Raw genomic sequence first — 15622 nt, 5'->3', positions numbered from 1 at the left:
GCGCTTGGGACGTCCACCAGGGCAGAGAGTGACGGACGGGTAACGTGAGACGTATCTGGTGTTTGGAGTGGCTCATGAGTGCTCTTTGGAAGGGGAGGAGGAGCCATTGAAGCGGGCGGGCATGCAGCCGCGCCCATGGGACGATGCTGATGCAGGAGATGAAGACTCCTAGCAGCTGGGATAGAAGGGCCAAGGGGACCCTGGTGCGGTGCTGAATAGAAGCTATCAGCGTCCTCACCCTCTGCTGCCTCTCTGATGACAGGTAAACGATTCCGGCTGCAGAGTCTATCAGAGTTCCCAAATGTAAGAGCTGTTTGGTTGGATTCAGGTGGCTTTTCACATAGTTGATCGTGAAACCACAGGTCTCTAGAGAATGTATTGTCCGTTGTAGATCTAGTCTGGCCTGTTGAGGGCTGCTGGACAAGATGATTACGTCGTCCAGATAGGCCATGAGACGAATGGATCTGGTTCTCAGGTCGGCTGTCAGTACATCCAGAAGCTTGGTGAAAGCTCTGGGGGCCGATGAAAGTCCGAAGGGCATTGCCCTGTACTGGAAATGATGGTCCTGTATACAAAAGCGGAGGAAACGTCAATGATGTGGATGAACTGGTACGTGCAGGTACGCCTCTTTGAGGTCGATGGAGGTCATCCAGTCATGGTGTCGGATGGATGCCAGGATTGACTGTAAGGAATGCATCTTGAAATGTTGGTAGCGAACGTAGATGTTCAGCTGCTTGAGGTTGAGAATCAGGCGGTAGCCGCCGGACGTCTTGGGGACCAAGAACACGATAGAGTAGAACCCCTGTCCTTGTTGATGTACTGGCACCGGTTCTATTGCCCCAATGTCCAACAGGTGTTGTACTTCCCTGGCAATCAGGGAACATCTTGGTTGAGATAGCGACGGGCATTGTAGGAATCTGTCCGGAGGAGTCTGTAGGAAGTTGATGCGCAGACCATTCTTCACGGTATCTAGCGCCCAAATGTCGGTGGAAATAGCCGCCCAAGAGCCTGAGAAGGACTGCAGGCGTCCACCGATGGGTACCTGGATGGGTAAGTCATTTTTGTTTTCGGTACCCTCCTCTGTTCCCGCCCCGAAAGGATCTGCGGGGCTGTTGGAACTGTCGGTTCCTGTCTCCATAACCTGTTCTGTCGGACCTGAAGGATGGCTGCGTGTAGGAGCTCTGTCCATATGGCCTGGTGTTTGAGGCCGCAGGCGCGGCCGTGTCCGCTCGAAAGGGCTGCCTTCTGTAGTATGGGGCCGCCCGCCTGTCTTGCCTCCTCGCCGACCTTGGCAGCACCTTTTTCTTGTCTTTATCCTCGATCAAGACTTTATCTAGTGATTCTCCAAAAAGTGTGGTCCCTTGGTAGGGCGCGGTTGCAAGACGCCATTTCGATTTGGCGTCCGCTTGCCAAGAGCGGAGCCATATTAGGCGTCGAGTGGAAAGGTTGGTAGCCATCGCCCTGGATGAAAACCTAGAAGCAGCCAAGGTGGCATCGGCGGAGAACTCCGTGGAGGCGATCAATTTATTAATGTCTTGGCGAAGGCGAGCGTCCTCCGGGCCCAACCTGGGGAGGATGTCTCGAAGCCAAAGGATTGAGGCCCGGTTGAAGAAGGAGGCTGCCATAGCAGCTCTCAAGGACCAGGCACATAGCTGGTGCATTCTCCGGATCAGGTTCTCGGACTTCCTATCATCGGGCCGCAAACCATCCGCCATCTCCGATGGAACCAGGGCATTGGAAATTAGTGAGGTAACCGGGGTATCCACAGCCGGGTATTGGAGCAAATCCTCTATTTCTGGATCGAAGGAGTAAAGCTTCTTGTCCAGAGCTGAGGGACCCAGAGCTGCTGCTGGTTGCTGCCAGGGCCTCTTTATGTTTTCTGCAAATATGGGCACTGCAGGGATAGTTTCTGAGTCCCTTTGAGGCTCATTAATGAGTCTGGAAGCGGGTAATGTGCCCACATCCTGGTCAGCCGTCTTTTGGGCACTGGTCAAAGTTAGTGTGGTTCTGGCCTTGTTTAGGAGAACCCTGAAAAGGGGTGCCTTGAATAAGCCTGCTAATACAGGTTGTTCTGGTAAGGTGGCTTCATCCCCCGACAGCTCATTCTCTGGGTCTGAAAAGGCCTCTCTGAACTCTTGCTCCTCTTGAAAAGAGTCATGCAGGGAAGGTGCAGGTGCAGGAGCTGACCAGATATCCTGCCTGCTGGGGCGAGGTGGTAGTGGGGATTGATGTTGTTGTTGGGCCCCAATTGCTATGCCCTGTGCATAAGCTGAAGCAATCATGTCTTGTACCGAGGGAGACATGGCTTGCCAGTTATCTGTAGAGCCCCTGAGCCCTGCTGCTGTGGGCGTGAATGTGGCTGTAGCTGCTGGAGGTTGAGAGGCAGGCCTGCTCCATTCTGATCTCTGAAATCCCTCAGATGGTGGGGGGGCACTTAATGGGCGGTCTGGTGAAAGACCCCCAGCGCTTTGAAAGGGAGGCCCCTCGAAGGTGGCCGATGACAGGGGAGGAGGACCCAGCGGGCTTTGATAAACGGGTGGAATAACCATGGCTGAGGGGCTAGGCCCCTGTCTCGGTTTTGCTTTGTCCAGCTGGGCCTCGAGGGCCTTTATTTTCTTCTCAGCCTCCTTTAGTGCATTGGAGGACTGAGAGCTTTTCCCCTTAGATTTTGAGCTGGGCCCCTTGTCCTTACTTTTATTCTTGGAGGAGGAGGGCACAGGAGCGCTGGGACTGGATTGAGACATGTTTGTAACAACACCGAGCCAAAAACACGAGGTTACTGCTTAAAAGCAAGTAAAATGGTGGACTAGGGAAGCTGGTGTCCCCTAAATAACATGTCATCTGTTTTTCCTGCTCGTGATTGGCTGGATACTAGGTAGAAGCCCATAATAGCTTCGTTGTCCTGGCAACGCCCTGAAGCAAGATGGCGGCCCTGGGATAGGCTGAAAAGAGCCTAGTCACTCTGACCCCTTAGCAAACAAGATGGCGGCCGTGACGTCAGGCGGGAAAAGGTCTGCTTTTGAAACGGCTGGAGGGGGACTCAGAGGCTTTGGCCCTGCGCCAAAATGGCGGGCGCAACTTCGGGCAGCTCGGCGATCACCTTCTGCACACACACCCTTCAATTCCTTCGATCGCTGCTCCTCTGAGCGATCGGGAACAAGTTGGCTGCAAAGGGCCTCCGAACAGCTGATCTTTTTTTCTTTTTCCATTGCCGATCGGCAGGAACGCTGTCTGGGAGCTGCTGGGATCGCCTTACAGCTGATTTCCCCCCATGGGGAAATTCTGTGTACTGATTGCTCCTCTGATCGGTAAGAACCGATACTCGGAGACTCGTTGCGCTGGAACAGTGGTTGGGGGGGGGGTCTGATCGCGGGCGTCAGGGACCCCAATCCAGCGATCCCTTTCAGCAAGGCAATACTCCGGAGAGCAGTGGCCTCTCAGGGATTGAAGAGACAGAGAACAATACCCCGGAGGGCAGTGGTTCTCGAGATCCAGGTCTTCCTCCTATAGAGAAAGGGAAAAAAAGGAGAAAAAAATTATTGTTAGTAAACATCCTATAAATCTCACATACTGTGAGAAGAAAACTCATAGTCCCTACACTATGACTGAGTTTTTAAGACTGAACCTGAGGAGGTAGAGGGGGGCGGGACATAATAATTATGTTAATTTTTAACTCAGTCCCTGCCAATGAGGCTGAAGAACAACCCACATTGGACTCTCCGAACAGTGCAGGGGAGAATCAGGCAACTGAATGGAGCTGAGCTTTTCCTAGCCAAAGACCAATAAGATTGACAGTGTTGGCCTTCTCCAGGTCTCGTCAACTAAGCAATGCAGGTTGGCAAGACCGCAGGAGAGGGCCTTCTCTGTGGCTGCCGCAGCTCAATTTTTTGCCGACAGGCCTGGGGGCCGTGTATATTTATATCTGTCACGGGCAAATGGTGTTGAGTGGCATGCATGTGTGTTGATTAGATTATTTGTGCTGTAGGTTTTATAATTGGGATTTTATTGTTTTAATATTTATATTTGACTTCTTTTATTACTGTAATTTGTATTTTTATATTGTTTTTAAGCCGCCCCAAGTCCCAAGGGATTGGGCGGCACAGAAATCAAATAAATAATTAAGTAATATATATGTGCATGTGTTTATGTATGTATGTATGTATGTATGTATGTATGTACGTATTTAGGGGATTATCTTGACATAAAAGCAAGTAGGCTTTGGATAAGGTCCATCCACTTTATACATCAGTTAATACTTTAATCATCTGATTCAAAAACATTAACCTAAAACAGGTTTGTACACTACCTTCTGTGATTTTAAGCAGGATTTCCACCTGATATCTGGGAAAATCTTTACTGCAGAAACCCAAAGTCACAATACCAGTCTCATGGGAAAATGTAACTTAATACAGTATAGTATTTCTTAGAAGTATTCCAACTGGAAACTAAGTTAAATAAAGGATCCATTGTCACCCCATTATTATTCTATTTTACACTGAGTGGAACATATATCTGTAGAAAAACATCTTCTCAAATTAGCTAATCGCCACCCCCATAACAACACTGGTATATAGAAGATGCAGTAGTTGCATGACAGACCACAGAAGGTCTAAAGCCGTGGTTCTCAACCTTTCTAATGCCGCAACCCCTTAATACAGTTCCTCATGTTGTGGTGACCCCCAACCATAAGTCTAGTGCCATTTTTCCCAACAGAGCTTTAAGCTGATTGGCAGGAAGGTCAGAGGGACACCCCCACTATAAACGCTTGATTGGTCAGATTGTAAAAATATGTCCCAAGGTGCCAGAATAACACCATGGGAAATTTGTCTTTTCCCATGGTCTTAGGCGACCCCTGTGAAACGGTCGTTTGACCCCCAAAGGGGTCTCGATCCCCAGATTGAGAACCACTGGACTAAAGGAAGGGTGTCCATCCTTGGCCATTATAAGACTTGTGGACTTCAACTCCCAGAATGCACCAGCCAATAGCAAATACAAGCCAGTAGCAAATACAATAGCTCATCTCTAATGGGATCACTTATTACCAATTAACTTTGAAGTATTGTGCTGTATGAAAATGCAAAGCAAAACAAAAAAAACCTTTGGAGTTTCTACCAAGCATTGCATCATACATAGCATGTCTCAAATAAAAGTAATCCTCAACTTATGACTGTAATTGAGCCTGGAATTATTGTCATAGGTTAAGTCAAAGCATCAAGAGATCTGAACTGATTTTACAACATTCATTAAGTGAACGCAGCAGCTGTTAAGCAAAGCCATTTTCCCCACTGGGAGGTTTTTTGCCAGAAATGGACAAAAACATCACTAATTCGTGGTTACAAAGCCAGAGGACATTGCAAATGGTTATAAAAGTGGATTTAGGGATAGTGATTTCTGACAGTCTCAAAATGGGTGAGCAGTGTGGTCGGGCAGTAAAAAAAGCAAGTAGGATGCTTGGCTGCATAGCTAGAGGTATAACAAGCAGGAAGAGGGAGATTGTGATCCCGCTGTATAGAGCGCTGGTGAGACCACATTTGGAATACTGTGTTCAGTTCTGGAGACCTCACCTACAAAAAGATATGGACAAAATCGAACGGGTCCAAAGACGGGCTACAAGAATGGTGGAAGGTCTTAAGCATAAAACGTATCAGGAAAGACTTAATGAACTCAATCTGTATAGTCTGGAGGACAGAAGGGAAAGGGGGGACATGATGGAAACAATTAAATATGTTAAAGGGTTAAATAAGGTCCAGGAGGGAAGTGTTTTTAATAGGAAAGTGAACACAAGAACTAGGAGACACAATCTGAAGTTAGTTGGGGGAAAGATCAAAAGCAACGTGAGAAAATATTATTTTACTGAAAGAGTAGTAGATCCTTAGAACAAACTTCCAGCAGACGTGGTTGGTAAATCCACAATAACTGAATTTAAACATGCCTGGGATAAACATATATCCATTGTAAGATAAAATAGTATAAGGGCAGACTAGATGGACCATGAGGTCTTTTTCTGCCGTCAATCTTCTGTTTCTATGTTTCTATATAAGTGAGCTTTTGCCAAAACCCAAGATGTGATCACATGGGGGAAGATGTTCTGAAGAGGACATCCAGAGGTGGGCTGCTGCTGGTTCGCAGTAGTTCAGGCGAACCTGTAGTTAAGGTTCTACGCAGTTCGGCGAATCCACAAAGTCCACCATTGGCTGGCCCCACCTCTGCTCATTTTTTGGCCTGTTTTCCAGCCCAAAATATAGCCTAAAAACGCTCCGGAAAAATGGCCAAATATGGGCAGGGCCAGCTAGTGATGAGGCTAGCCCCAAGCAGCTGAACCATACTTCTGACTTTGAGGCGAGTGGCTGGATGGAAGGGCTGGGTGTGATGAGTGACGGGTCCCACCCAGTCACATGACCAACTGTCCCCGCCTACCCAGCTAGACAACCAGTTGTTCAGTTATTGATAGACTGACGGCAGAAAAAGACGTCATGGTCCATCTTGTCTGCCCTTATACTATTTCCTGTATTTTATCTTAGGATGTATCTATGTTTATCCCAGGCATGTTTAAATTCAGTGACTGTGGATTTACCAACCATGTCTGCTGGAAGTTTGTTCCAAGGATCCACTACTCTTTCAGTAAAATAATATTTTCTCATGTTGCTTTGATCTTTCCCCCAGCTAAATTCAGATTGTGTCCCCTTGTTCTTGGGTTCACTTTCCTATTAAAAACACTTCCCTCCTGGACCTTATTTAAACCTTTAACATATTTAAATGTTTTGATCATGTCCCCCCTTTTCCTTCTCTCCTCCAGACTATACAGATTGAGTTCATCAAGTCTTTCCTGAAAAGTTTTATGCTTAAGACCTTCCCATAGGAATCAACGTAAAAGCAAATAATGCATGCGATTGGGGAAATCACAGGGAGAGTGGAGGCCTTGTTTCCTCCTAGGAGATTCCTAGAGAGGCCCCACGGAGGCTTCTCTTCGCCTTTTCCGGTTACAGTTTCGGAGGAACTGGAAAGTGGAAAATGTTTCTTGAGAAGAGGCAAAAAAAATCTTGAACACCCGGTTCTTATCTAGAACAGTTCCTAAGTAGAGGCATTCCTAGATAGAGGTACCACTGTAAGCAGTTTCAATTTATAAGAATAATGCTGTCATATGTTCCGTTTACAAAGGCTGTATTGTAACATCAATTTAAATGATATGGCTTGTTACTTATTAACATTAATATACTTACTATCTTCCCCTGGACAGGGCATTCCCGGCCTTTCAGGTACACAAGGAAATACTAGAGAGGAAAGTAGTAATGTTAGATTAGTCATTAATTCAAAGATGTCGGAAGCCACAATAATAGCAGCGCAGTTAGTTATATACCGCCTCATAGCGTCTACAGCCCTCTCTAAGCGGTTTACAGTGTCAATATAAACCAATAATCTGGGTCCATCATATTGTGTTTCCTTGAATGTTTCACCCAAGGGTTCAATGTGACAATTTCTGTTCGTGCTGTGTGAAAAGTAACATTTTGCTTAGTAAAAGTCCCACAGAAGAATGTCACTTGGGGGGGACCCAGGGGAAGAGCCTTCTCAGTGGCGGCCCCGGCCCTGTGGAACCAACTCCCCCCAAAGATTATAATTGCCCCCACCCTCCTTGCCTTTCGTAAGCTGCTTAAAACCCACCTCTGCCGTCAGGCATGGGGGAATTGAGACCCTCTTCCCCCTAGGCCTTTACAATTCTATGCATGGCATGTATGTATGTATGTTTGGGTTTTTTTTATATTAATGGGTTTTTAATTGTTTCTAACATCAGACTACTATTGTACACTGCTTTATTGTTGCTGTTAGCCGCCCCGAGTCTACGGAGAGGGGCGGCATACAAATCTAATAAATAAATAAATTAATTAATTAATAATTATCCCCACGCCTGGCGACAAAAGTGGGTCTTCAGCAATTTGCAGAAGGCGAGGAGGGTGAAGGCTATTCGAATCTCTGGAGGGAGTTGATTCCAGAGGGCTGGGTCCCGTCAGCCGACATTGTTTGATCAACAGGACCCGGAGAAGGCCAACTCTGTGGGACCTAATCGGCCGCTGGGATTTGTGCGTCAGGAGGCGGTCTCGGAGATATTCTGGTCCGATGCCATGTAGAGCTTTATAGGTCATAACCAATCCTTTGAATTGTGACCGGAAACTGATCGGCAGCCAGTGCAGAAGAACAGCATGGGCCTGTTCCAGATGTGTGTATGCACAGAATTGTGAGGAGAAAAGAACAACTGAGGAACAGGGACCGGCTTGGGAAGAAAGGCACCTATGGATGCTGAATGGCCCCTAACTCGCTGGGAAATAAATAGAAGCAAAAGGGGAGTTGTGGTTGTAGGAAACAACAGTTGGTATTTCTTTTGGAAGATTTTCTCATTGTGATTCGTGCCTCAGACTTCTTGTCAGGAATTAATGTATAGCTTTGCGAGGGGAAATACTCTGCCTGACAATTATCCAAGGACTGATCAGTTCTGTTATTGCAATTAACCTTTGGAAGGATTAATGTGTGAATGCCACTTAAATACATAAAATAAAGAGGGGGGTTTCGGAACAAGGAGTCTGTTTCTTGGTTCTGCTAAGGTTGGATCTGTCACGCTGTGTATTGACAGCCCCCAGAGACATCCAGAGACATTCAGTAGTTAAATAGTTAACTCATGTATGTTAATTTAGCTCCACCCATTTATGATGTAAATCCTGTCTAGTCACTTCCTCTCTGTTCGGGGAAGAAGGAGAAGATCTTCCATCTTGAAAAAATCCTTCCAACCAGGTAGACGTGTTTCTTTAGCCTGTGAGCAGGCAAAATTGATTTCATCATTTTATACTAATAAAAGTAACTTCGTTTTGAAGCTTTTCTCTCATTTTATTTATCGACCTCCGCAATTAGTTTCATTTCAGCTCACGCGGGCTGTGATTGATGATTCTAATCGCATCAGGATCAGAGCAAGTTCATCCAATAAAATCAGTAATCATAGCAGCATTAACATAGAAACATAGAAGTCTGACGGCAGAAAAAGACCTCCTGGTCCATCTAGTCTGCCCTTATACTATTTCCTGTATTTTATCTTAGGATGGATATATGTTTATCCCAGGCATGTTTAAATTCAGTTACTGTGGATTTATCTACCACGTCTGCTGGAAGTTTGTTCCAAGGATCTACTACTCTTTCAGTAAAATAATATTTTCTCATGTTGCTTTTGATCTTTCCCCCAACTAACTTCAGATTGTGTCCCCTTGTTCTTGTGTTCACTTTCCTTTTAAAAACACTTCCCTCCTGGACCTTATTTAACCCTTTAATATATTTAAATGTTTCGATTGCATATATTGTTCTGTCTACTACCATACCATTACAAAGATAAATAAAATCTAGAATTATTGCTAAAGAGAAAACGGTTTCCAGAATCTCCACTTCGTTGAACCATTTTCTATTCTGGAAAGAATTATCTATCTATTCCACAATATTCACCTCTATCTCTCTAATCTTTGGAGAGACACAGGTGGAAGAATGAGATTATACCAAGTTACCATGTATTAGAAGTTCAGAATCCTTATTTAATTCATATAGACGAAAAGCCTCTTCCAGTTCCAGCTGGGAAGAAACAGTACATGGGTCTCCTAAAAGAGAGGTAATTCAAGTTTAGTTATTTTTATTTCATCACATATATGCCCTGCTGCAATACAGACTGCCAGAAGCTTTCATAAAAACTAAATTTAGATCAATATGTTTTTAAATTACCTTTTTTCCAGAAACATATAGCCACAGACAAGCACTATTTCTACCAATATACTTTCTTTTAAGTTCTCAATCTTGCAATTTTTTTTTTTTTAAATAGTTTTTATTATATTACATAAATAAAAAAGGAAGGACAAATACATCTTAATTTGCATTGTTATATCTACATATAGTACAGTGATCCCCCGATCATTGCGAGGGTTCCGTTCCAGGACCCCCCACAACGAGCGGGTTTTCGCGAAGTAGCGCTGCGGAAGTAAAAACACCATCTGCGCATGCGCAGATGGTGTTTTTACTTCCGCCGCAGCAGCGAGGAGCCGAAGATTGGGGTTTCCCCGCCGCCCACGCAAACTCCTCGCTGCTGCCGCGCCCGCCATTCCAAGGTTGGGGGTCCGGGGGCTGCTAGGAAGCCCCCCATGCCGGCGGCGACGTTTTAAAGCACCGGCGCGGCTTCCCAACTGAGCCCTCAAGCCAAGCGCCAAAGGCGAACTTCTGCGCTTGGCTTGAGGGCTCAGTTGGGAAGGCGCGCGGGTCTTTTAAAACGTCGCCGCCGACATGGGGGGCTCGCTAGCACCCCCCCGAACCCCCAACCCGGGTTTGGGGGGGTGCTAGCAAGCCCCCCATGTCGGCGACGACGTTTTAAAACACCCGAGCCCCTTCCCAACTGAGCCCTCAAGTCAAACGAACCCGGGTGGCCGGGCGAGCAGCGAGCGAAGGGCGGGTGGCCGGGCGAAGGGCGGGTGAGCGGCGAAGGGCGGGCGAGCGGGTGCTGGGGGGGGCTTCTCGCCCTCCCGCCAGCAAGAGGGGGAAGACCCAGGGAAGCCGCCCAGCAGCTGATCTGCCCGGCGCCATCTACGCATGCGTGGCCATAGGAAAAAAGGCCGCGCATGCGCAGATGGTGTTTTGACTTCCGGGTTGAAAAATCGCAAATTAGCCTGTTCGCAATGGTCGGGAACGCAATAACCGGGGGATCACTGTATTAGCTATACATTCATTGTGTTTGTTTCATATAATTGTTCTGTACAGATAATCCATATTGTTTCAGCATAGCAAACTTAATATATATAATACTGTATATACATAACAGTAAATTCTAAACCTTCTGTCTGGATGTTTTTTACATTCTGTCCTCAATCTTGCAATTTCATAGGGTAATTGCACAACTTAAACAAGGAAATTGATGAAGTGTTTATTTTAGAAATATTGTCCTTCAATACTAGATCTGCTATTGCAATACACACCCTTATTTCTGAATAAAACAAATATGCACCAACCTGCCGCTACAATTGTATTTATTTTATAAATTGATTAATGTGTCAGACTGGATATTTCTATGAGAGCTTCTCATGACAGCACTATTTTTTATTTGGGAAGTTTTTAGGAATTCTGAGAGCTATATTAATGTTTCTGTTTTAGCAGTTTCACAAGATGGGCATGAAATTATGAATGGAAAATCCATCAAAAGAACACATGATTCATTCTTCAATGGTCAGCAAACTCTCTTGCCAGCAAACCTCCTTCTCAGGAATATTTATCACATGGTAAGTACAAATCTAATAAATTATTATTATAATTATTACTGGTGATGAACATTTAACTCTGTTTTTCTCCACAGTCCCTTTCCAGTTTTGAATTTAAATCTTTCTCTGGCAGCTTCCCTCTCTTACGCCACAAACATGTTTGGTCCCTGGAAAGTTAACCTTCTAAAACATAGAACCAATCCTAAATCTTTTTCCAGAACTCATTTCTGGCTTGTGAAGAAATCATTAAACATAACACTTTCAGAACATTTAGAGATTTTTTTTAAATTAAAGTATTCTTTTAATTTTGCAAATTTAAGTGACTTTGAATATTCAGTATTTTTACTGTCCTTATTCATTAATGTTTAAGACGTTCGTCATATTTCAACATTTTTGTCAACGTATACATATGTTCACAAATGCTTCAACGTATTTGAAGCACATATTTCTTCCTAGAAACATAGAAACATAGAAGACTGACGGCAGAAAAAGACCTCATGATCCATCTAGTCTGCCCTTATACTATTTTCTGTATTTTATCTCAGGATGGATATATGTTTATCCCAGGCATGTTTAAATTCAGTGACTGTGGATTTACCAACCACGTCTGCTGGAAGTTTGTTCCAAGGATCTACTACTCTTTCAGTAAAATAATATTTTCTCACGTTGCTTTTGATCTTTCCCCCAACTAACTTCAGATTGTGTCCCATTGTTCTTGTGTTCACTTTCCTATTAAAAACACTTCCCTCCTGGACCTTATTTAACCCTTTAACATATTTAAATGTTTCATAATAATTCCTCATAATAATTATATTCTTGCTCCTCTTCTCCGCACCATTTTCTAATAACAAAGCCTTCCATCTTATTCTCTGGAGTGCTGGTGCTACCAGCTATAATTTGGACAAGTAGAATTTACAGTCCTCGAAGTTCTGCCTATCACAGCAACCCAGCATTCATATGATGTGATCCAGGCATTCAGTTCATATACAGACATACAAGAATGCCAGTCATATGGTTGCCATTTACAACCTTGGCTGCTGGCTTCTGGGAAACAGGGTCTATGAGGAAGCCAGCAGGAGGCCCTGAATGGGAACCACAGGTCCTTGCGCTTAATTCTGCAGGATTCACTTAACAATGGCAACCAAAAGAATTGCCATTACTAAGTAGTGCAGTTATACATAGAAACATGGAAGACTGATGGCAGAAAAAGACCTCATGGTCCATCTAGTCTGCCCTTATACTATTTCCTGTATTTTATCTTAGGATGGATATATGTTTATCCCAGGCAAGTTTAAATTCAGTTACTGTGGATTTACCAACCACGTCTGCTGGAAGTTTGTTCCAAGGATCTACAGTGATCCCTCGATTTTCGCGATGTCGTTCTTCGCGAAACGCTATATCGCAATTTTTCCCACCTGATGACGTCACTCTCTTCCTTTCTCATCTTTCTTTCTCTCTCTCTTTCTCTATCTTGCTTCTTCCTCTCTCACACTCTCTTCCTCCCTCTCTCATCTCTTTCTTTCCTTCTCTCTCTTTCTCTATCTCTCCCCCTCTTGCTGGCGGGCGGTGGGCGGCGGGCGGGCGGGCGGGTGAGCGGGGGCATCAGCGAGGAAGACCCAGGGAAGGTTCCTTCAGCCGCCCAGCAGCTGATCTGCTCGGCAGCGCGGCAGCAGCGAGGAACCGAATCGGGGTTTCCCCTTTGCGTGGGCGGCGGGGAAACCCCATCTTCGTCTGCTCGCTGCTGCTGCACTGCCGAGCAGATCAGCTGCTGGGCGGCCGCAGCAGCAGCGAGCAGACGAAGATCGGGGTTTCCCCGCCGCCCACGCAAAGGGGAAACCCCGATCTTCGTCTGCTCGCTGCTGCTGCGCTGCCGAGCAGATCAGCTGCTGGGCGGCCGAAGGAACCTTCCCTGGGTCTTCCCCGCCGCCCACGCAAACTCCACCATCTGCGCATGCGCGGCCATGAAAAAGGGCGCACATGCGCAGATGGTGTTTTTACTTCCGCAACCCTACATTGCGAAAAATCGATTATCGCGAGGGGTCTTGGAACGGAACCCTCGCGATAATTGAGGGATCACTGTACTACTCTTTCAGTAAAATAATATTTTCTCGTGTTGCTTTTGATCTTTCCCCTAACTAACTTCAGATTGTGTCCCCTTGTTCTTGTGTTCACTTTCCTATTAAAAACAATTCCCTCCTGAACCTTATTTAACCCTTTAACATATTTAAATGTTTCGATCATGTCCCCCCTTTTCCTTCTGTCTTCCAGACTATACAGATTGAGTTCATTAAGTCTTTCCTGATACGTTTTATGCTTACGACCTTTAAGACATACAATGTTATGCTTTACCACTGCTTAGTGCAGTGATGGCGAACCTTTTTTTCCTTGGGTGCCGAAAGACCGTGTGTGGGCGCTATCGGCATGTCCACAATTATAATTCATAATTTGACCCCTATGACAATCATTAAGTGTTGTACCACATGATTCTTGACAAATGTATATTTTATTTTATGTACGCTGAGAGCATATGCACCAAGACAAATTCCTTGTGTGTACAATCACACTTGGCCAATAAAATTCTATTCTATTCTATTTATTCAATGCCTGGGGAGGGCAAAAACAGCTTTCCCCGCCCCCCAGAGGCCTTCTGGAGGCCAGAAACAGCCTGTTTCCCAACTTCTGGTGGGCTCAGTAGGCCCGTGTTTCACTCTCCCCAGCTCCTAGAGCCAGGGGAGGGCAAAAATGCCCTCTCCCATCCTCCCAGAGGCTCTCTGGAAGCCAAAAATGTCCTCCCAGACCTCTGTGCAAGCCAAAAATCAGCTGGCTAGCACACGCATGTACGTTGGAGCTGAGCTAGGGCAACAGCTGAAGTGCCAGCAAATATGGCTCTGTGTGCCACCTCTGGCACCCGTGCCATAGGTTCGCCATCACTGGCTTAGTGCAATGGTTCTCAACCTGTGGTCCACAGACCAGGAGACTCTGACTGGGTGGGGAATGAGTTACGTCTTGGGGTTAACTTTTGAGTTAAACCTTGGGGGTCAGTGGCTATGTTTCATGGCTTCAAAAGGTGTTTTAAAAAGGGAGTCATTGGTAAAGAGCTGGGGTGGCGCAGCAGGTAGAGTGCTGTACTGCAGGCCACTGAAGCTGACTGTAGATCTGAAGGTCAGCGGTTCAAATCTCATCACCGGCTCAAGGTTGACTCAGCCTTCCATCCTTCCGAGGTGGGTAAAATGAGGATCCGGATTGTGGGGGCAATAGCCTAGCTCTGTTAAAAAGTGCTATTGCTAACATGTTGTAAGCCGCCCTGAGTCTAAGGAGAAGGGCGGAATAAAAATCGAATGAATGAATGAATGAATGAATGAATGAATGAATGAATGAATGAATGAATGAATGAATAAAGTTTGAGAACCACTGGCTTAGTGATTAAAATTCCAGCCCAAATTGCCACTGCTAACTAAGAACTACCTGTATTTAGGTTTTTATGGCTGCCTAATTTGCAAAAGCAATTCTCAGTAACTTACAGTTGGAAGAAAGATAACAATAAGAAGCTCATTTTTCTTTAAAGGATGTATAAAATAATTTTTAAAAATACAACAATGGAGTCATTGTAGTAACATTAACAACAACAAAAAACTGATGTTAACCAAAACATTCAAGGGATTTACATTCTACACAGCTACATCTCATGGTCTGGCCCAAAGAGGAAGAGTCAAGCTTTTTAGGGCCTTGAGGAAGGACATAAAGATAAATGCCTTCTGAACCTCGATGGTAATGAAGTTCCTTAGAGCAGACACTGATACAAGGAAGTCCACAAGTCTCACAATATGATATTGTTACGTAAAGAGCACTAAAGCATGTCCACTCTGCCAGATTTCATGAGCTAAGCAGAAATGAATCAAATATTTTGTGGATAGTAAACATTTTGTTTCCTTTGTTCACTTCGGGTGTCAGTTAGTATTTTTTTTGTTCGATAATGCTATGCATTCCTTCCAACATATCCAAATAGCTCCTGCTTTTAAACAAGCATTTGTATATTCATTGAAAGGTATTTCCCATTCAAAATTCAAGGATTACATTTCCTCCTTTGCAGCTCTTATAAAGACCAGCTAATGCACGCATTGAAGCACCTAACATAATTAATTGCAGGTTGTTGGTTTTTTTTAAAAGAACTTTTATTAGGCCTTGTTTAGGAGAACAAACCTGTTCTTCTTCAAACAGAGCTACAGAGCAATTTTTTAAAAATACAGTGCTAATCCCGAAGGCCTGTTCTCAAATATGCCTTGAGGGCATTTAATGCTTATAATCCTTCTGGAATTAATGTTTATTTTCTTTAACAATGCCAAAAGTTTAAAACTTTC

The 15622-nt window shown here is 45.0% G+C and overlaps 1 protein-coding gene across 1 annotated transcript in view; it reads right to left on the bottom strand.

The window, feature by feature from the left end:
* The window catches only part of PRKCI (protein kinase C iota), a 68732-nt gene that overhangs the window by 35425 nt on the left and 17685 nt on the right, over positions 1-15622 (bottom strand). The window contains exons 3-4 of the mRNA XM_070753621.1: positions 9537-9626; positions 7221-7271 (exon numbers count right to left, since the gene is read on the bottom strand). Of these exons, the coding sequence (XP_070609722.1) occupies positions 7221-7271; positions 9537-9626 (141 nt within the window). The remainder of the gene's footprint in view (positions 1-7220; positions 7272-9536; positions 9627-15622) is intronic.

The sequence above is a fragment of the Erythrolamprus reginae genome, chromosome 5 (genome assembly GCF_031021105.1).
Source record: "Erythrolamprus reginae isolate rEryReg1 chromosome 5, rEryReg1.hap1, whole genome shotgun sequence".
NCBI classification, from domain to species: domain Eukaryota; kingdom Metazoa; phylum Chordata; class Lepidosauria; order Squamata; family Dipsadidae; genus Erythrolamprus; species Erythrolamprus reginae.
The sequence above is the reverse complement of the archived record's forward strand: the minus strand, read 5'-3'. Positions and strand labels throughout refer to the sequence as shown.